Source organism: Salvelinus namaycush, chromosome 28 (genome assembly GCF_016432855.1).
Source record: "Salvelinus namaycush isolate Seneca chromosome 28, SaNama_1.0, whole genome shotgun sequence".
Lineage (NCBI taxonomy): Eukaryota > Metazoa > Chordata > Actinopteri > Salmoniformes > Salmonidae > Salvelinus > Salvelinus namaycush.
The window spans coordinates 10819021-10840438 of NC_052334.1; the positions used below are offsets into that span (position 1 = coordinate 10819021).

Consider the following 21418-nt stretch of genomic DNA (forward strand, 5'->3'; position numbering starts at 1 on the left):
CTGCTTCTCGCTCTCGCTCTCTGCCTCTCGCTCTCGCTCTCTGCTTCTCTCTCTCTGCTTCTCGCTCTCTGCCTTTCGCTCTCTGCTTCTCTCTCTCTGCCTTTCGCTCTCTGCCTCTCTCTCTCTTTCTCTGCCTCTCTCTCTCTTTCTCTGCCTCTCTCTCTTCCTCTCTCTCTCTTTCTGCCTCTCTCTCCCCTCCTTCCATTCAGACCTAACCATATTTCCTCATTATCTCTCAGGTTCTGCGTAAGTTCCGTGCCCACGAGACCAATCTGCTCATAGCGACCAGCATCGTGGAGGAAGGTGTAGATATTCCCAAGTGTAACCTGGTGGTGAGGTTTGACCTGCCCACTGAGTACAGGTACAGCACTGCTTGTCCATCCACTACCTTGTTGCTTCTTGCTCAATGGACTATTGGCTTCTGTTTTTGTTATGTTTTATATTGTTGATATTGTTCCCTATCCCGTTCTACATGTTCCTCTTAAGCATATAAAGTGTGTTGTGACCCCTGGTAAATGCACTTTCAATAAACTTTGACTTGACTGTAGGTCCTACGTTCAGTCTAAAGGCCGAGCCAGAGCCCCTGTCTCCAACTACATCATGCTGGCTGAAAGTGAGAGGACCAAGACCTTCGAGGAAGACCTGAAGACCTACAAGGCCATAGAGAAGGTGTGGTTTTCAGAGCCTGTCCTCAAGGCCCCATTGTGTCTGTCTGAGGAACACAGGGATTCTCAGAGATTTGGTTAAGGATGCATCCCAAATGGCCCCCTATAGCGTAGTGCACTGTACTGTATAGGGAACTATCTGTCTGTTTAATTGATTTGTGTGTGTCCACAAGGCCCGTCCTTGGATGATATGAGAGGTCCTTGGTGTTTCTCTGATAGTATTGTGACAACCCTAATACTGATGACTGTAGGTCTTCTCTTGACGTCTTCAGATCCTGAGAAACAAGTGTTCCAAGGCAGCAGGGGTCGGTGACTTTGAGGTGGAACCGGTGCAGGATGATGACAACATCCTGCCTCCCTACGTGCTCCGCTCTGAGGAAGGAGGGCCCCGCGTCACCATCAACACAGCTATCGGACACATCAACAGGTAAAGGGAGAACCGCCAGCGCTGCTTTGAATCTGTGAAAGATTTATACCGTTTTTAAAGGGTTCTCATTGGAAACAAGGCTCTAAATGGACTGAGAACAAAATATGTTTGATTTTGTTTTAATTTGGCTGTGGATGGTCTGGTGTGCTAATGACCCTCTCTCTAGATACTGTGCCCGTCTGCCCAGTGACCCGTTTACCCACCTGGCACCTAAGTGTAAGACCAAGGAGCTGAAGGATGGGCGCTACCAGTCAACCCTCTACTTGCCCATCAATTCCCCTCTACGGGTGCCCGTCGCTGTGAGTCTCAGGCTTTCCTCATTGATTTGATTTGTTGGTCTGATTGATTTGATTTGTAGGTCTGATTCACAAATGGCCGTATTGCCTATATATTCCAGCTCTGGTCAAAAGTAGTGCACTAATATAGGGAAAAGGGTGACTTTTGGGACACTTATACAGTGCTTCCAGGTGCACAGATGGCTGTAGTAGGCTACATGGGGGGCGAAACTCAACTCATCCACCACCAATGTGTAGCATCCACTTTTTCCATTTGAGACGTCAAGATTCAGTGTGTTTTCTGGATGTCTTTGAGACCAATGTACACTTTCTTTGTCATTGCAGGGGCCAATCATGAACTGTGCACGACTGGCAGAGAAGGCAGTGGCGCTACTTTGTTGTGAAAATCTTCACAAAAAAGGTCAATAAAATTCAACTATTTGTTAGAATATCCTTCATCATGCAGTAGTCTCTGCAGCTAGTCCCTGATTGTATCTCTCCCTCCCCATTTCTCTTTCTGTCACCCTCCCTCAAATCTCCCTCTCTCTCTCTTCAAGCTTGTGGGAATGTAACTGAATTTGCTGGGGTGTGAGGGGGGCTCAGTTTGTCCTGGGAGAGGAGGGGGACCTGGTATTAACTGCTGTGCAGTGACATATTTAACTTTTTGGGCATTCTATTTTGCTATACTTCTACGGTAGTTAAATGGTTCTGCCGTTCTCTTCTCCAGGTGAGTTGGATGACCACTTGATGCCTGTGGGGAAAGAGACAGTGAAGTACGAGGAGGAGCTGGATCTCCATGACGAGGAGGAGACCAGTGTTCCAGGCAGACCAGGATCCACCAAGAGGAGGCAGTGCTACCCTAAAGCTGTGAGTTGTCACCACACTGGATTCTACCCTAAAGCTGTGAGTTGTCACCACACTGGATTCTACCCTAAAGCTGTGAGTTGTCACCACACTGGATTCTACCCTAAAGCTGTGAGTTGTCACCAAACTGGATTCTACCCTAAAGCTGTGAGTTGTCACCACACTGGATGCTACCCTAAAGCTGTGAGATATCTCTACACTGGATGCTTCCCTAAAGCTGTGAGATATCTCTACACTGGATGCTTCCCTAAAGCTGTGAGATATCTCTACACTGGATGCTTCCCTAAAGCTGTGAGATATCTCTACACTGGATGCTTCCCTAAAGCTGTGAGATATCTCTACACTGGATGCTACCCTAAAGCTGTGAGATATCTCTACACTGGATGCTACCCTAAAGCTGTGAGATATCTCCACACTGGATGCTACCCTAAAGCTGTGAGATATCTCTACACTGGATGCTACCCTAAAGCTGTGAGATATCTCCACACTGGATGCTACCCTAAAGCTGTGAGATATCTCTACACTGGATGCTACCCTAAAGCTGTGAGATATCTCCACACTGGATGCTACCCTAAAGCTGTGCGATATCTCTACACTGGATGCTTCCCTAAAGCTGTGAGATATCTCTACACTGGATGCTTCCCTAAAGCTGTGAGATATCTCTACACTGGATGCTTCCCTAAAGCTGTGAGATATCTCTACACTGGATGCTTCCCTAAAGCTGTGAGATATCTCTACACTGGATGCTTCCCTAAAGCTGTGAGATATCTCTACACTGGATGCTTCCCTAAAGCTGTGAGATATCTCCACACTGGATGCTTCCCTAATGGCACCCGATTACTTTGATACAACAGTGGACTACTTTGACCAGAGCCCTATGGGCCGTCAGATCTGACTGTTCCTTCTGGAGCATCTAACAGCTAGATGATCTCTGTCTCTCTCTCCTGTCCAGATACCAGAGTGTCTTCGGGACAGTTACCCTGTACCGGAGCAGTCTTACTACCTGTATGTGATTGGCATGGTCCTCACCACCCCTCTGCCTGATGAGCTCAACTTCCGCCGCAGGAAGCTCTACCCTCCAGAGGACACTACCAGGTGCTTCGGCATCTTGACTGCCAAACCTATACCTCGGGTAAGGAACACACCTATTTCAGTTTCCCATTGAGGACCTGCCAGGAAACAAATCAAATATTTAGGGATGCAAACAAGCAATTCCATTTCTATTGAAACTGATAGAGAACATATTTTGTTCTAGGAGGCAACAGCTAGACAGCAGGGCCCACCTTGCTTCTCCACAGTTAGTATGCCCTTTTATTGAAGTTTACTGTGAAACTCACCTAACCCCGTCCTCCTCCCTCTCCCCAGATCCCCCACTTTCCTGTGTACACGCGGTCTGGTGAGGTGACCATCTCCATGGAGCTCCAGAAGGCTGGGTTCACTCTGAGTGCTGTCCAGCTGGACCTGATCACCAGACTACACCAGTACATTTTCTCTCACATCCTCCGCCTGGAGAAACCTGCTTTGGAGTTCAATCCCACGCAGGCCGACTCGGCCTACTGCGTTCTACCTCTCAATGTTGGTGAGTTAGTTAACCTACTGCGTTCTACCTCTCAATGTTGGCGAGTTAGCCTACTGCGCTCTACCTTAATGTTGTTGGGTGAGTTAGCCTACTGCGTTCTAACTCTCAATGTTGATGAGTTAGGTAGCCTACTGCGTTCTACCTCTTAATGTTGGTGAGTTAGTTAACCTACTGCGTTCTACCTCTCAATGTTGGTGAGTTAGTTAACCTACTGCGCTCTAACTCTCAATGTTGGTAAGTTAGTTAGCCTACTGCGCTATACTGCAATGTTGGTGAGTTAGGGAGCCTACTGCGTTCTACCTCTCAATGTTGGTAAGTTAGTTAGCCTACTGCGTTCTAACTCTCAATGTTGGTGAGTTAGTTAGCCTACTGCGCTATACTGCAATGTTGGTGAGCTGGTTAGCCTACTGCGTTCTACCTCTCAATTTTGGTGAGCTGGTTAGCCTACTGCGTTCTACCTCTCAATGTTGGTGAGTTAGCCTACTGCGCTCTACCTTAATGTTGTTGGGTGAGTTAGCCAACTGCGCTCTACCTTAATGTTGTTGGGTGAGTTAGGGAGCCTACTGCGCTATACTGCAATGTTGGTAAGTTAGTTAGCCTACTGCGCTATACTGCAATGTTGGTAAGTTAGTTAGCCTACTGCGCTATACTGCAATGTTGGTGAGTTTGAGAGGTAGAAAGCAGTAGGCTAACTCACCCAACAACATTAAGGTAGAGCGCAGTAGTCTAACCAACTCACCAACGTAGGGAGCCTACTGCGTTCTACCTCTCAATGTTGGTGAGTTAGTTAACCTACTGCGTTCTACCTCTCAATGTTGGTGATTCATTTAACCTACTGCGTTCTACCTCTCAACGTTGGTGAGTTAGCCTACTGCACTCTACCGTACTGTTGTTGGGTCAGTTAGCCTACTGCATTCTACCTCTCAATGTTGGTAAGTTAGTTCAGCCTACTGCGTTCCACTTCTCAAGGTGGGTCAGTGAGACCCCAACATTACACATAATACTGTAGGCCCTGTTTTTTAAGGACAAAACACACTGCAACGGTGGTGATTCAATATGTAGATTTGTTGGGAAATTAACAAAAATTGTCAGCCCATGTTGTCAGTCGATAGTACTGCTACCCGCTGTTCTTTACCTTTCGTCGGCATGGCGTGTTTTGTCCTTCAGTCCTTCATGCCGTAACTAATGATTCCCTCGTCATATAAGATCACTAACACACTGTCTCCTCTTTCAGTTGAGGATTCCAACACTCTAGATTTGGATTTTAAATTCATGGAGGACATAGAGAAGTCCGAGGCTCGTGTTGGCATTCCTACCACCCAGTACACCAAGCAGAACCCCTTCACTTTCAAACTGGAAGACTACCAGGACGCTGTCATCATTCCACGGTACGCTGCTCACTTCACTACATACCCCTCTCTGACGGAGGAGCCAATGGAGTTTTAGGTTAAGTTCCAAATAACACCCTATTCCCTATATAGTGCACTTCTTTTGACTAGGATGCCATTTGAGACACATCTTCACATGACCCACACGATAATAAGATTATTTCAAAAACTGAAACTACCATGGTGCAGATTTGGATGTAAACATCTCGCAATTTTTGAGTGGCGGATTTAAAGTACATCTTCACTGTTCCATTATGCCAAACCTTGACCTCTAAACCCTCTCTCTCTCTCTCTGTCTCTGTCTCTGTCTCTCTCTCTCAGGTATCGTAACTTTGACCAGCCTCACCGTTTCTACGTGGCTGACGTTTACACAGACCTCACACCTCTCAGCAGGTTCCCGTCACCGGAGTACCAGACGTTTGCTGAGTACTACAAAACCAAGTACAACCTGGACCTGTCCAATGTAAACCAGCCACTACTGGACGTAGACCATACCTCCTCACGGTGAGAGGACGAGAGAGCGAGGATGAGAGAGAGCGAGGACGAGAGAGCGAGGACGAGAGAGCGAGGACGAGAGAGGACGAGAGGGAGAGGGCGAGAGGGCGAGAGGGAGAGGGAGAGGGCGAGAGGACGAGAGGGAGAGGACGAGAGGGAGAGGACGAGAGGACGAGAGGGAGAGGACGAGAGGGAGAGGACGAGAGGGAGAGGACGAGAGGGAGAGGACGAGAGGGAGAGGACGAGAGGGAGAGGACGAGAGAGAGAGAGGCTGAGAGAGAGAGGCTGAGAGAGAGAGGCTGAGAGAGAGAGGCTGAGAGAGAGAGGATGAGAGAGAGAGGATGAGAGAGAGAGGATGAGAGAGAGAGAGGGAGGATGAGAGAGGGAGAGGACGAGAGAGGGAGAGGACGAGAGGGAGAGGACGAGAGAGGGAGAGGACGAGAGAGAGGGGATAAGAGAGGGAGAGGACGAGAGAGGGGATGAGAGAGGACGAGAGAGGATGAGAGAGAGGGAGAGGACGAGAGGACATGAGAGAGGGAGAGGACGAGAGAGAGGATGGGAGAGGACGAGAGAGGATGGGAGAGGACGAGAGAGAGGATGGGAGAGGACGAGAGAGAGGATGGGAGAGGACGAAACAGAGAGAGGGAGAGGACGGGAGGGAGAGGGAGGGGGAGAGAGAGAGGGGGGGAGAGGACGGGAGGAGACGGGAGAGGGAGAGAGAGAGGGAGAGGACGAGAGAGAGGGAGAGGACGAGAGGACATGAGAGAGGGAGAGGACGAGAGAGAGGATGGGAGAGGACGAGAGAGGATGGGAGAGGACGAGAGAGAGGATGGGAGAGGACGAGAGAGAGGATGGGAGAGGACGAAACAGAGAGAGGGAGAGGACGGGAGGGAGAGGGAGGGGGAGAGAGAGAGGGGGGGAGAGGACGGGAGGAGACGGGAGAGGGAGAGGATGAGAGAGAGGGATAGGAGGGGAGGGAGAGGACGGGAGAGAGAGGGGGAGGACACGAGGGAGAGCACGAGAGAGGGAGAGGACGAGAGGAAGAGGGAGGGAGAGGACGGGGGAGAGAGGGAAGACGAGAGGGAGGATGGGAGAGAGAGGACGAGAGAGAGGGAGAGGACAAGAAAGAGAGGATGAGAGAGGTTGAGAGAGAGAGGATGAGAGAGGAAGAGGACGAGAGAGAGGACGGGAGAGGGAGGGGGGAGAGAGGGAAGACGAGAGGGAGGATGGGAGAGAGAGGACGAGAGAGAGGGAGAGGACAAGAAAGAGAGGATGAGAGAGGTTGAGAGAGAGAGGATGAGAGAGGAAGAGGACGAGAGAGAGGACGGGAGAGGGAGAGGGGATGAGAGGGCGAGAGAGAGGACGAGGGAGAGGGGATGAGAGGGCGAGAGAGAGGATTGGAGGGAGAGGACGGGAGGGGACGAGAGAGGGAGGGAGAGTACAAGAGGGAGGGAGAGTACAAGAGGGAGGGAGAGTACAAGAGGGAGGGAGAGTACAAGAGGGAGGGAGAGTACAAGAGGGAGGGAGAGTACAAGAGGGAGGGAGAGTACAAGAGGGAGGGAGAGTACAAGAGGGAGGGAGAGTACAAGAGGGAGGGAGAGAACGAGAGGGAGAGACAGGGAGGACGAGAGGGAGGACGAGAGAGAGAAAGGGAGAGGACGAGAGGAGGAGAGAGGGAGCACATGAAGGAGAGGACGAGAGAGAGCGAGGAGGGAGGACGAGAGGGGGGGAGAGGATGAGAGAGAGGGAGAGGACGCAGAAGAGAGAGAGGACGAGAGGGAGAGAGGACGGGAAAAGGGAGAGGACGAGAGAGAGAGAGCGGACGAGAGATAGAGGGGGGAGAGGACTAGAGAGAGAGAGGACGAGAGAGGGGGGAGAGTACGGGAGAGAGGAAGAGTACGAGAGAGAGGGGGAGAGGACGAGAGAGGGAGTGGACGAGAAAGGACGAGAGGACTTAGAGGGCGAGAGAAGTTGGAGAGGACAAGAGAACGGGAGAGGGGGAGGGGAGAGGACAAGAGAGGGGAGAGGACAAGAGAGGGGAGAGGACAAGAGAGGGGAGAGGACAAGAGAGGGGGGAGGACGAGAGGGGGAGAGGACAAGAGGGGGGGGAGGACGAGAGAGAGGGAGAGTGAGGGAGGAGAGAGGGAGAGGAGTAGAGGACGAGAGGGAGGGAGAGAGGACAAGAGGGAGGGAGAGAGGACGAGAGGGAGGGAGAGAGGACGAGAGGGAGAGGGGCAGCGAGGATGAGAGGGGGAGAGGAGAGGACGAGAGGGAGGGAGAAGAAAATGTATCTTAATCAACTCTGTCATCATAAGGATGACCTCTGTCTCTCCATGGCTAGTGTGCGGAGCATGACCAACATCAACATGAGTAAAGATATGGGGAGAACCCTTTGTCTGTTCAACTCATCCAGTGTTTGACCTCTGACATCTCCCTGTAGCCTGAACCTGTTAACCCCTCGCCACCTGAACCAGAAGGGGAAAGCCCTGCCTCTCAGCAGTGCAGAGAAGAGGAAGGCCAAGTGGGAGAGTCTACAGAACAAACAGGTGATCTAGTGTACACACAGAGCCATGGCTCTATACCGGTTTATGGCTGAAGATGAGCTCTGAAAATGAACTAGATTAGAATATGTTGGAGAACAGCTGTACTCCTAGGGCCCTGGTCAAACATAGTGCACTGTATGGGGGAAAGGGTCTCATTTGGGATTTAACCAATGTCTAACTTTCCTCACTCTCCTCCCCTCCAGATCCTGGTCCCAGAGCTATGTGCCATCCACCCCATCCCAGCCTCTCTGTGGAGGAAGGCTGTGTGTCTCCCCAGCATACTGTATCGCCTTCACTGCCTGCTCACAGCCGAGGAGCTGAGGGCCCAGACAGCCAGCGACGCTGGGGTAGGAGCCCAGACCCTGCCCTCTGACTTCAGGTATGTCTCATCTCCATTTTCCTATATATATATAAAAAAAAAAAAATGGTCTAAATAAAGTGTGTGGTGGCTCCCCGTGTGAAATAAACCTGACTGGACTTGGATGAACTATCTAGGGCTGACCCCATTTAGTCGACTGGTCGGTTGTTTGGTCGATAGGCTGGTCAGATGTTGTTGATCAGTCACCAAAACATTTTTGGGGTTCATGGTGCATAAGACACCTGTCTGATTGGTGCCTGTCTCAGTGGACTGATCCATTGCGGAAGACACGGAGATGGCACAGTCCATCACTCTAAGACATGTGATACTAAAATTGCATATGATTATATTATTTAAAAATAATGAGTAATCTAATATTTTATAACAAGTGCGCTTTCTCCCTCATTGGATATGGTCGCTGTCCTGAAACATAATCTTCAGTGTGCCGTAGAATTGGCACCTTTCCCTGTGTTGCTTCAGTTGTGGGGGGCTTAAAACCTCTCTGGGATATGTGGGACGGTGGCATCCCACCTGGCCAACATCCAGTGAAAATGCATAGCGCCAAATTCAAATAAATTACTATAAAAATGTAACTTTCATGAAATCACACATTCAATATACCAAATTAAAGCTACACTTGTTGTGAATCCAGCCAACGTGTCAGATTTAAAACAATGCTATTATCTGAGGATAGCACCCCAGCTAACAATCACAGACCATCATATTTCAACCTTCCCGGCGCGACACAAAACGCAGAAATAAAGATATAATTCATGCCTTACCTTTGACGAGCTTCTTCTGTTGGCACTCCAATATGTCCCATAAACATCACAAATGGTCCTTTTGTTCGATTAATTCCGTCGATATATATCCAAAATGTCCATTTATTTGGCGCGTTTGATCCAGAAAAATACCGGTTCCAACTTGCACAACGTGACTACAAAATATCTCAAAAGTTACCTGTAAGCTTTGTCCAAACATTTCAAACTACTTTTGTAATACAACTTTAGGTATTTTTTTAACGTAAATAATCGATAAAATTGAAGACGGGATGATCTGTGTCCAAAACCGGAGGAAACAATGTGTAGCATGCTTTCTGGTTACGCGCCTCTAACAAACAGTACACTTCACTGGAGCCTCATTCTGAACATGGCTACTTCTTCATTTCTCAAAGGAAAAACCTCAACCAATTTCTAAAGACTTGTTGACATCCAGTGGAAGCGATAGGAACTGCAGAAAGGTCCCTTAGAAATCTGGATTCCCAATGAAACCCCATTGAAAAGAGAGTGACCTCAACAACAACAAAAAATCCGAATGGTTTGTCCTCAGGGTTTTGCCTGCCAAATAAGTTCTGTTATAGTCACAGACATGATTCAAACAGTTTTAGAAACTTCAGAGTGTTTTCTATCCAATACTACTAATAATATGCATATATTAGCATCTGGGATTGAGTAGGAGGCAGTTTACTCTGGGCACACTTTTCATCCAGTTAAGTTAAGATTCTAGATTCAAAGATTTTCTCACTCAAAAATGGCGTTCCTCACAGATGTTTCATTATTTAACCTGTACACCTGTGTTGTCCTAAAACAGTGGGTGTGCAAGAAACGTAATTAAATAATTAATGGTTCCCAAAGTTGATGAATGAATTAGGAGGTTTGAAGAGGATTGTATGGTGATATATGTAATAGATATACAGTTGAAGTCAGAAGTTTACATACACTTAGGTTGGAGTCATTAAAACTATTTTTTCAACCACTCCACAAATTTCTTCTTAACAAACTATAGGTTTTGGAAAGTCGGTTAGGACATCTACTTTGTGCATGACAAGTAATTTTTCCAACAATTGTTACAGACAGATTATTTCACTTATAATTCACTGTATCACAATTCCAGTGGGTCAGAAGTTTACATACCCTAAGTTGACTGTCCCTTTAAACAGCTTGGAAAATTCCATAAAATTATGTCATGGCTTTAGAAGCTTTTGATAGGCTAATTGACATAATTTGAGTCAATTGGCGGTGTACCTGTGGATGTATTTCAAGGCCTACCTTCAAACTCAGTGCCTCTTTGCTTGACATCATGGGAAAATCAAAAGAAATCAGCCAAGAACTCTGAAATTGTAGACCTCCACAAGTCTGGTTCATCCTTGGGAGCAATTTCCAAACGCCTGAAGGTACCACATTCATCTGTACAAACAATAGTACGCAAGTATAAACACCATGGGACCACGCAGCCGTCATACCACTCAGGAAGGAGACGCTTTCTGTCTCCTAGAGATGAACGTACTTTGGTGTGAAAAGTGCAAATCAATACCAGAAGAACAGCAAAGGACCTTGTGAAGATGCTGGAGGAAACAGGTATAAAAGTATCTATATCCACAGTAAAACGAGTCCTATATCGACATAACCTGAAAGGCCGCTCAGCAAGGAAGAAGCCACTGCTCCAAAACCGCCATAAAATAGCCAGACTACGGATTGCAACTGCACATGGGGACAAAGATCGTACTTTTTGGAGAAATGTCCTCTGGTCTGATGAAACAAAAATAGAACTGTTTGGCCATAATGACCATCGTTATGTTTGGAGGAAAAAGGGGGAGGCTTGCAAGCCGAAGAACACCATCGTAACCATGAAGCACGGGGGTGGCAGCATCATGTTGTGGGGGTGCTTTGCTGCAGGAGGGACTGGTGCTCTTCACAAAATGGATGACATCATGAGAAGGAAAATTATGTGGATATATTGAAGCAACATCTCATGACATCAGTCAGGACGTTAAAGCTTGGTCGCAAATGGGTCTTCCAAATGGACAATGACCCCAAGCATACTTCCAAAGTTGTGGGAAAACGGCTTACAGACAACAAAGTCAAGGTATTGGAGTGGCCATCACAAAGGCCTGACCTCAATCCTATAGAAGATTTGTGGGCAGAATGGAAAAGCGTGTGCGAGCAAGGAGGCCTACAAACCTGACTCAGTTACACCAGCTCTGTCAGGAGGAATGGACCAAAATTCACCCAACTTATTGTGGGAAGCTTGTGGAAGGCTACCCCAAAAGCATAGCAATTCGACACATACAACAACACAGAGTTACACATGGAATAAACAAAACATACAGTCAATAATACAGTAGAATAAAGAAAACAAAAAGTCAATATACAGTGAGTGCAAATGAGGTAAGATAAGGGAGTTAAGGCAATCAATAGGCCATGGTGGTGAAGTAATTACAATATTGCAATTAAACACTAGAATGGTAGATATGCAGAAGATGAATGTGCAAGTAGAGATATTGGGGTTCAAAGGACTAAGAAAAATAAATAAATACAGTATGGGGATGAGGTAGATAGATGGGCTGTGTACAGGTGCAGTGATCTGTGAGCTGCTCTGACAGCTGGTGCTTAAAGCTAGTGAGGGAGATATGAGTCTCCAGCTTCAGTGATTTTTGCAGTTCGTTCCAGTCATTGGCAGCGGAGAACTGGAAGGAAAGGTGACCAAAGGCGGAATTGGCTTTGGGGGTGACCATTGAGATATACCTGCTGGCATGTCAGGAATTGTGAAAAACTGAGTTTTAATGTATTTGGCTAAGGTGTATGTAAACTTTCGACTTCAACTGTATGTGCATAACGGCAAAATTTATTTAGTGTTCACTGTTCCAAATGGTCAGTAAAAATAATAATATTGTAATCTAACAGCAACTGTTTGGCACGCATTATACTCATGCAGTGCTTGCTCCTATACCCTCGTTTATCTGGAACACTACATAATGCCCCTAAATCTCACACGGTATCGGTCTTTATAGGTATCCAAACCTGGACTTTGGATGGAAGAAGTCCATCGACAGCAAGTCATTCATCTGTCTGCGTGATGAGGATGAGGAGGAGGAGGAGGAAGAGGACAGCGGTGACGATAACTGTAAACAGCAGGGCCAGACTGTAGCCCCCGGCCCTGGACTTGCTGCTGCTGTTTCCCAGCATCCCTGTAGTGACTGTCATGTCTCTTCGCTGCCTGAGGGGTGCGACATCGGCCAACGCCCCGAAGATGACAGACCAGAGGACGAGGAGCCCCAGCAGCCAGACTCGGCCTCCCGCACTAGCATCCTCGCTAACGGCACTGCCCTCATTGCCAATGACAACGGTGACCACGCACACCTTCACGACGGACGTGACAACTGCCAATGTCTCCCGGCTGGTTCTGGTTTGCCACTAGAGAAGGAAAAAGAACTATCAACAACACAAACCACTACCTCAGTTCTTCCTGTGCAGCCCTCTCTTAGCATCGAGAACCAGAATCTAACCCCAACACCCCCTCAGCCCCAGCCAGGGACCCAGCCTCCATCCCCTCAGCCAGGGACCCAGCCTCCACCCCCGCAGCCCCAGCCAGGGACCCAGCCTCCATCCCCTCAGACCCAGCCTCCACCCCCTCAGACCCAGCCTCCACCCCCTCACCCCCAGCCAGGGACACAGCCTCCACCCCCTCACCCCCAGCCAGGGACCCAGCCTCCACCCCCTCAGCCCCAGCCAGGGACCCAGCCTCCACCCCCTCAGCCCCAGCCAGGGACCCAGCCTCCACCCCCTCAGCCCCAGCCAGGGACCCAGCCTCTATCCCCTCAGCCCCAGCCAGGGACCCAGCCTCTATCCCCTCAGCCCCAGCCAGGGACCCAGCCTCCATCCCCTCAGCCAGGGACCCAGCCTCCACCCCCGCAGCCCCAGCCAGGGACCCAGCCTCCATCCCCTCAGACCCAGCCTCCATCCCCTCAGACCCAGCCTCCACCCCCTCACCCCCAGCCAGGAACCCAGCCTTCACCCCCTCAGCCCCAGCCAGGGACCCAGCCTCCATCCCCTCAGACCCAGCCTCCATCCCATCAGACCCAGCCTCCATCCCCTCAGACCCAGCCTCTACCCCCTCACCCCCAGCCTCCACCCCCTCACCCCCAGCCAGGGACCCAGCCTCCACCCCCTCAGCCAGGGACCCAGCCTCCATCCCCTCAGCCCCAACCAGGGACCCAGCCTCCATACCCTCAGCCCCAGCCAGGGACCCAGCCTCCATCCCCTCAGACCCAGCCTCCACCCCCTGAGCCCCAGCCTCCACCCCCTCAGCCCCAGCCAGGGACCCAGCCTCCACCCCCTCAGCCCCAGCCAGGGATCCAGCCTCCACCCCCTCAGCCCCAGCCAGGGACCCAGCCTCCACCCCCTCATCCCCAGCCAGGGACCCAGCCTCCACCCCCTCAGCCCCAGCCTAGCGATGAATGTAGACCAGGGAGGACCTCAGAGCTCCGTGAGGGCGACGGACACCACGTGAATCAAGCTACCTCAGACTGCTGCAGCCCAGCAACGATGACGGGGCCCGCCGGCACAGCTCCCATCACCACAACACCTTTACCTGACCCCTCAGAGGCCCTAGAGAGCCAGGAGATCACCACCAGCAGCTATGTAGTGGGGGATACCCTTGGCCCCTGCCCCAAGACCCTGGGGCCCAACCCTGGGCTCATCCTTCAGGTATGGTTCAACAAGGTTTTCAGAGTTAGTTGATGGTTGCTTGTGTCGATTAATTGAAGTTTTGATTGTTTTAACTAATAAATATCAGATTTCCTATCAAAATATACTTAGATATTCACATGCATACTAGACATATACTTACTTGTCTGTTGTGGGGGAGAAAAGCCACAAATATTTAGAATCAACACATAATCTTGTTTATTTAACTTAAATCTCTGTTCAGCAATTAAAAATATTACTTACATGTGTTTTCAATGTTTGATTCCTACCTTCAAGCCCTCAACAAAAAGTGATTCAGTCAAAAATGTTTGTTTCTGCAGGCCCTGACCCTGTCCAACGCCAGTGACGGCTTCAACCTGGAGCGTCTGGAGATGCTGGGAGACTCCTTCCTGAAGCACGCCATCACCACCTACCTGTTCTGTACCTACCCCGATGCACACGAGGGACGACTCTCCTACATGAGGAGCAAGAAGGTGAGCCTAGGGGAGGGGTGAGGGGAGCGACTGACTTTTTGCTTACGTCCCAAACTCTACCCTATAGCCTTTATAGTGCACTACTTTTGATCAGGGCCTACATTAGGGCTCTGGTTAAAAGTGGTGCACTATATAGGGAATAGGGTGCCATTTGGTACGCATACCGGGGGTTGGGATTGAATGTTTGTCAGTTGAATGCTTTGTTTGCCTATTTGTATGAGAGTTTGTTTTTGGTTCTTTGTTTTACTGTACATTTTGTCACATAGGCCTACATTTCACCTAATGTATTCTTAGAAAGTATACATATGATGTATGTGTGGAATGGTGTGAATTTAATAGTTATTTTGTGTTTAACAGGTGAGCAACTGTAACCTGTATCGTCTGGGAAAGAAGAAAGGTCTTCCTTGCAGGATGGTGGTGTCCATCTTTGACCCACCGGTCAACTGGCTGCCTCCTGGCTACGTGGTCAACCAGGACAAGAGCAGCGAAGACAAATGGGACGAGGATGAGGTACGTGATGCTGTGTGTGTTTGTGCACGTGCTCGTGTTTGTGTGTGTTTGTTCATTTGCCTTGTGAAGTTTGTCTTACATGAGCCTTCTTAGCCTGTTCATCACTCACTTGTATAATTTTCTCTGCTCCTCTCCTGACTTGGCCACTAGAGGGCAGGCCTATACCTTACTGCAGTGGTTCCCAAACTTTTTATAGTCCTGTACCCCTTCAAACATTCAACCTCCAGCTGCATACCCCCTCTAGCACCAGGGTCAGCGCACTCTCAAATGTTGTTTTTTGCCATCATTGTAAGCCTGCCACACACACACTATACGATATATTTATTAAACATAAGAATGAGTGTGAGTTTTTGTCACAACCTGGCTCGTGGGAAGTGACAAAGAGCTCTTATAGGACCAGGGCACAAATAATAATATAAAAATAATCTATAATTTTGCTCTTTATTTAGCCATCTTACATATAAAACTTTATTTGTTCATCAAAAATTGTGAATAACTCACCACAGGTTAATGGTGAGCTTGAAAGGATGCGCATCAAATCAACGTTTATTTGTCACGTGCGCTGAATACAACAAGTGTAGACCTTACAGTGAAATGCTTAATTACAGGCTCTAACCAATAGTGCAAAAAAAGGTATTAGGTGAACAATAGGTAAGATAAGAAATAAAAACAACAGTAAATAAGACAGGCTATATACAGTAGCGAGGCTACATACAGACACCGGTTAGTCAGGCTGATTGAGGTAGTATGTACATGTAGATATGGTTAAAGTGACTATGCATATATGATGAACAGAGAGTAGCAGTAGCGTAAAAGAGGGGTTGGCAGGTGGTGGGTGGGACACAATGCAGATAGCCCGGTTAGCCGATGTGCGGGAGCACTGTTTGGTCTGCCCAATTGAGGTACTATGTACATGAATGTATAGTTAAAGTGACTATGCATTTATGATAAACAGAGAGTAGCAGCAGCGTAAAAAGAGGGGTTTGGGGGGGGCACACTGTTAACTGGAAATGACACAACGACAAGGTTCCAGTTTAACAAAGTTTACTCTACTATATGAACACACTACAAGGTAGCCATTACACTCCAGGCTAGGTCCAACAACCACCAGACTTCCTGCGCATGCGCACTCTTGACTGAGTGATAGCCCCGTAATAACAGAAATATAGGGATACTTAAAACATGAACTTAACAATCTCCCCCTTTTCTTTAAAGACAAATAAAACATCAACAACATAATTAAATGTCCAAGTATTATTCAAGATCCCCATTACAAATGGGTTGTGTGACAGTTCTTATTTGTATTACTCAAGCTGCCACTTTCCATTACTGAGAGCCTGTAGGAGCGAGAGCCTGTAGGAGCACAAGACCGGATGCTCCTTTTTTAGTCAGACAGTCAGCAAGCTGTTCCTTTGTGGTCGACCACAGAATCCACTGGATTCTCTGTGCTTGAATAAGTTCCTTGATGCTGCTAATCTCAAAGTCTTTTCTCTGTGACAGACTTGGTTGACTTCACAGCATCAACTAATGAGTAGTTGTCAGTGACACAAACTACAGGTAGGAAGTGCCGTTTTGTCCCACCAGTGATAACCTAGCGAAGCATCACTGAAGACAACTAGTTTCAAAGAGTCATCTTTTCCAACATGCTGAAACTTTAAAGTCACTTTTTGTGATTTCAGTTTACGAACAACTTTGTTTGCCTCATGAATGGTTTGTACAGTGGCGTGTTTTGTGTTAGATGCCAAGTTGCAACCTACAAACCAGGTCTACTCTGTCTCGCAGCCCATAAAATTTGTCCTATCTTTGACCTCAATTGACCAGCTTCAATTCCACATAGAGGGGAATTCCTTTGTCTGGCTCTTGAAGAATCCATGTGGATAGGTTGAAGATTCTTAATATAGCTCTCCTGTTGCATCAGTATTTTTCCATCAACTGTAATAAACTCTATGCCAACATAACAAAAATGATCATGCTCCTCACGGCCAACCTAGAAAACAGCTTTGAGATGTGGAATCACAGTTGAAGCAAAGGTCTGTGAGCCACCCCAGATAAAGTCATCAACATGACAGGCAAGTACTCCAGTCACATTGCAGTCTTGATCAAGCCAATAGAAGACTGCAGGATCCACTTGTGACATTTTTCCACCTGTATTCAGCATTGTTGCCTTGACTTTGTTGTACCAGTAGAGTGATCCATCTGCCAGTCCATACACACACTTTTTTAGTTTCCACAGTGTTCCTTCGCTTTTAGCTTCGGGCGGAGGTCGGATGTGAATGTCCCTTGACAGCTCTGTTCCCTGCAAAAATCCAGATTTGATGTCTATGGAATTAAGTTTCCATTTTTTCTGGCAGATCACTGACATCAGCAATCTGAGTGACTCTGAGGCGCATGTCGGTGAGTCTTTTGGGAGTTCTTTAGCAGCCAGCTCCTCAAAACCTCTAGCCACTAGACGTGCTTTAGGCACTATTCCAGTTAAGGATTCTTTAAGGGTACACACCCACCTTGTTGAGACGCACTTTTGGCCAATGTCTTTGACTTCCTCAAACACTCAATTTTTTCTCCAATTACTGAGCTCATCTAGCTTAGCTGAGTCAAATGACACATCCTTTGTTTCAAGTACATCATCATTTTGAATGTCATTCTGTTTTTCTCGATTTTCCATTGGTTCAATTCTGATATTATCTACAAGTGACAGGTCAGCTGACCCTGTTGTACCAGAAAGTGTAGCTGGTTCAGAGTACTGCAAGTTGTACCAGTTCTTGTGTTTTACTTTTCCTGCTCGTCCAATGACGGTTGCTGTATGTGGAATACCACTTTCTCTGTCCATGTATTTAACAGTTTGTCCAGTTTTCAGATTGGAACAACCATGTTCTCTTAACACATATGGCTGTTGTTGAATGTTTTCCTCATTTGAACGCTCAATAGTATTACCTGTGGCATGGTTAAAGGTCTCTGCTCCATTTCCTGTGTCAGTTTCAGTGTCCATATCATTGGATGTGACATCTGGTAGGTTTGTGTCTGTTACTGTGTCCTTTTTGTCATTTTCATTAGGAGACTGATTCTCAGCTACAGCCCCTCTATCTTGTTGATCATTTACTTTCCGCAATCTTGAGTGATGCACCCTGACAATCATGCCTTCGTGCCTCACAAATATCACCACACCATCTTGACCAATGACTACTCCCGGTCCTTTCCACTCCTGACAGTCAACTCGTTTGTAGTACACTTTGTTTCCAGTTTCGTACTTCTCATCATCATTATTCCCTGAACTGCTGAGTAACTTCTGAAGTCTGTCAACTGTATCATGTCCAAACTGTTTGTAAAGCTTTTGCAATACTTTGTGTTTTTCTTTAGTGCTCATGTTCTCTGTGACTGTCAGAATCTCCATGTGCTCTGTGTCAGTCAGAATCTCATTTTTGCATGGACTCTGTGTGATGTCTTTGTCTAAAATGTTTACACAATAGTGGCCTGAGGTAGTAAGTTCAAGAGTCACTGGTTGTTTAAACATCACTGCCTTGTCATTTTTTATGTCTAGTACAGCCTCTGCCTTCTTGAGGGAAGCTTTGCTTAATAGTAAGGGGATATCTGTAGGGACCACCTCTGTTTCAATGTGACACTTAGTCTGACCAATTTTTGCTGGTATCTTAACTCTCTTGGTAGAATGGACAATTCTCCCATCTCCAAATTTGAAAGCTCTTTTGCTTGGTGTGTCAATCATATTTTGTACTTCTTTCATATTTAGTTCACTGACATAGCTATCAAGCCATTTTGCACCACACACTGTCCGTGTACATGCAGTATCAATCACAGCAGATCCTAAGGATTCAACTATAAAAATCTCAGTATCAGATTCATTTGAAAACAGTGTAATGTTACACTGCTCTATCTCTGTGTTTACATTTTCCTCTGTTAGTTTAACTTGTTCATTTTTATGAGGACAGTCTTTAACCCAATGGTAAGTGCTTTGACAAATAGCACGTTTCGATCTCCTTCCATATTTGTCCAAAGGATTTGTGCCGGGAAATGGCGCCCTCTTCTGGTTGTCTTGAGAACGTGACTTGTTGGCGCCTTTTCTCTGCTGCTCCGTGTAATATGCTGCGTCACTCACTTGCATTCCATCTGTTATTGGCGCGACAGACGTCTTTTCACCAAATATTATTTTTAGTGCCGACTTCATAGATGCAAAAGTCAGCACAGTACAAGCAGTCAAAGCCAACTGTTTCTCCCTACCATCTAGACAGGCAGTGTCTAGCAACTTGAACGCTAACACTGCATCTGGGAGAACCATGTCGTACTTGCGCATTCTATTGTACCTCTGTTCGAAATCAATGATGTAGTCCGTCATTGCAACCGAAATATCTCTCGTAACACTGTCAAACTTTGAATATGCCTCGTAGGCACGGTCTTTCTCTTCTTTAAGAAATACAGAATCCAGTGCTGTGATCAAAGTTCCCATACCGTCATCCTTATTCAAATCCTCAACGGATATTTCCAGTGCTGTATCTCTCGCTCTTCCCTCGAGCGATAATACCACCGCAAGTGCTTGCTTTTTCGCGTCCAGATTAGTAACGCGTGTCCAGATTCCCAGTTCCTTTTTCCAACTTTCGTACGACCTCTTCTCGTCGAAGCGAGGTGGCACATTGTAGTTAGAAACCATCCTCTGCTACCAATGTTAACTGGAAATGACACAACGACAAGGTTCCAGTTTAACAAAGTTTACTCTACTATATGAACACACTACAAGTAGCCATTACACTCGAGGCTAGGTCCAACAACCACCAGACTTCCTGCGCATGCGCACTCTTGACTGAGTGATAGACATTTACATTTAAGTCATTTAGCAGACGCTCTTATCCAGAGCGACTTACAAATTGGTGCATTCACCTTATGATATCCAGTGGAACAACCACTTTACAATAGTGCATCTAAATCTTTTAAGGGGGGGGGGGTTAGAAGGATTACTTTATCCTATCCTAGGTATTCCTTAAAGAGGTGGGGTTTCAGGTGTCTCCGGAAGGTGGTGATTGACTCCGCTGACCTGGCGTCGTGAGGGAGTTTGTTCCACCATTGGGGTGCCAGAGCAGCGAACCCCGTAATAACAGAAATATAGGGATACTTAAAACATGAACTTAACACACACAATGTAAATAGTCCGGGTAGCCATTTGATTACCTGTTCAATAGTCTTATGGCTTGGGGGTAAAAACACATAACTCTGCAATGTTGGGTTGTATTGGAGAGAGTCTCAGTCTTAAATAATTTTCCACACACAGTCTGTGCCTGTATTTAGTTTTCGTGCTAGTGAGGGCCGAGAATCCATTCTCACATAGGTACGTGGTTGCAAAGGGCATCAGTGTCTTAACAGCGCGATTTGCCAAGGCAGGATACTCTGAGCTCAGCCCAATCCAGAAATCTGGCAGTGGCTTCTGATTAAATTAAATGACATTTTCACAGAACCGCTTGTTGCAATTTCGATGAGGCTCTCTTGTTCAGATATCGGTAAGTGGACTGGAGGCAGGGCATGAAATGTTGGAGGAGCTGCTGCAGAAGTTCCTTCTCATCCAGAAATTCCAGACGCTCTTCTTGCCACGTCGTCCTGAGGTATAACACTGTACACAGTCATCATATCCAGAGCATCTGCATTCTCCCAGCCCGTCTAACGAATCCAGTTGTCATCCATTTCGGGAAAGTACCTGCGTAATTGCGCACCCAACTCACTCAGGTGCTTCGCTATATCACATTTGACATTGTCTGTAAGCTTGAGTTCATTTGCACACAAAAAGTCATACAATGATGGAAAGACCTGTGTGTTGTCCTTGTTAATGCAGACAGAAAAGAGCTCCAACTTCTTAATCATAGCCTCAATTTTGTCCCTCACATTGAATATAGTTGTGGAGAGTCCCTGTAATCCTAGATTCAGATCATTCAGGCGAGAAAAAACATCACCCAGATAGGCCAGTCGTGTGAGAAACTCGTCCTCATGCAAGCGGTCAGACAAGTGAAAATTATGGTCAGTAAAAACTTTAAGCTCGTTTCTCAATTTTTTGAAAACGTGTCAATATTTTGCCCCTTGATATCCAGCGCTCTTCTGTATGTTGTAAAATCGTTACATGGTCGCTTGCCATATCATTGCATAGTGCAGAAAATACACGAGAGTTCAGGGGCCTTGCTTTAACAAAGTTAACCATTTTCAATGTAGTGTCCAAAACGTCTTTCAAGCTGTCAGGCATTATTTTGGCAACAAGAGCCTCGGTGGATGCTGCAGTCTACCCAAGTGGCGTCGGGAGAAACTGCTTGCACGCGTTACCACTCCACTATGTCACACACCAGGAGCTGTGCCAGGCCCGCCACGTCTG

General features: G+C 47.3%; 1 protein-coding gene across 1 annotated transcript in view; it reads left to right on the forward strand.

Annotated features, from left to right (window-relative positions):
• LOC120023039 (endoribonuclease Dicer-like) overlaps positions 1-21418 on the forward strand; it is a 57332-nt gene that overhangs the window by 11937 nt on the left and 23977 nt on the right. Inside the window, exons 10-24 of the mRNA XM_038966988.1 lie at positions 240-361; positions 549-669; positions 938-1092; positions 1259-1391; positions 1713-1788; positions 2095-2234; positions 3184-3363; positions 3597-3810; positions 5045-5198; positions 5520-5702; positions 8134-8239; positions 8440-8615; positions 12385-14080; positions 14401-14553; positions 14911-15063. Of these exons, the coding sequence (XP_038822916.1) occupies positions 240-361; positions 549-669; positions 938-1092; positions 1259-1391; positions 1713-1788; positions 2095-2234; positions 3184-3363; positions 3597-3810; positions 5045-5198; positions 5520-5702; positions 8134-8239; positions 8440-8615; positions 12385-14080; positions 14401-14553; positions 14911-15063 (3762 nt within the window). The remainder of the gene's footprint in view (positions 1-239; positions 362-548; positions 670-937; positions 1093-1258; positions 1392-1712; positions 1789-2094; positions 2235-3183; positions 3364-3596; positions 3811-5044; positions 5199-5519; positions 5703-8133; positions 8240-8439; positions 8616-12384; positions 14081-14400; positions 14554-14910; positions 15064-21418) is intronic.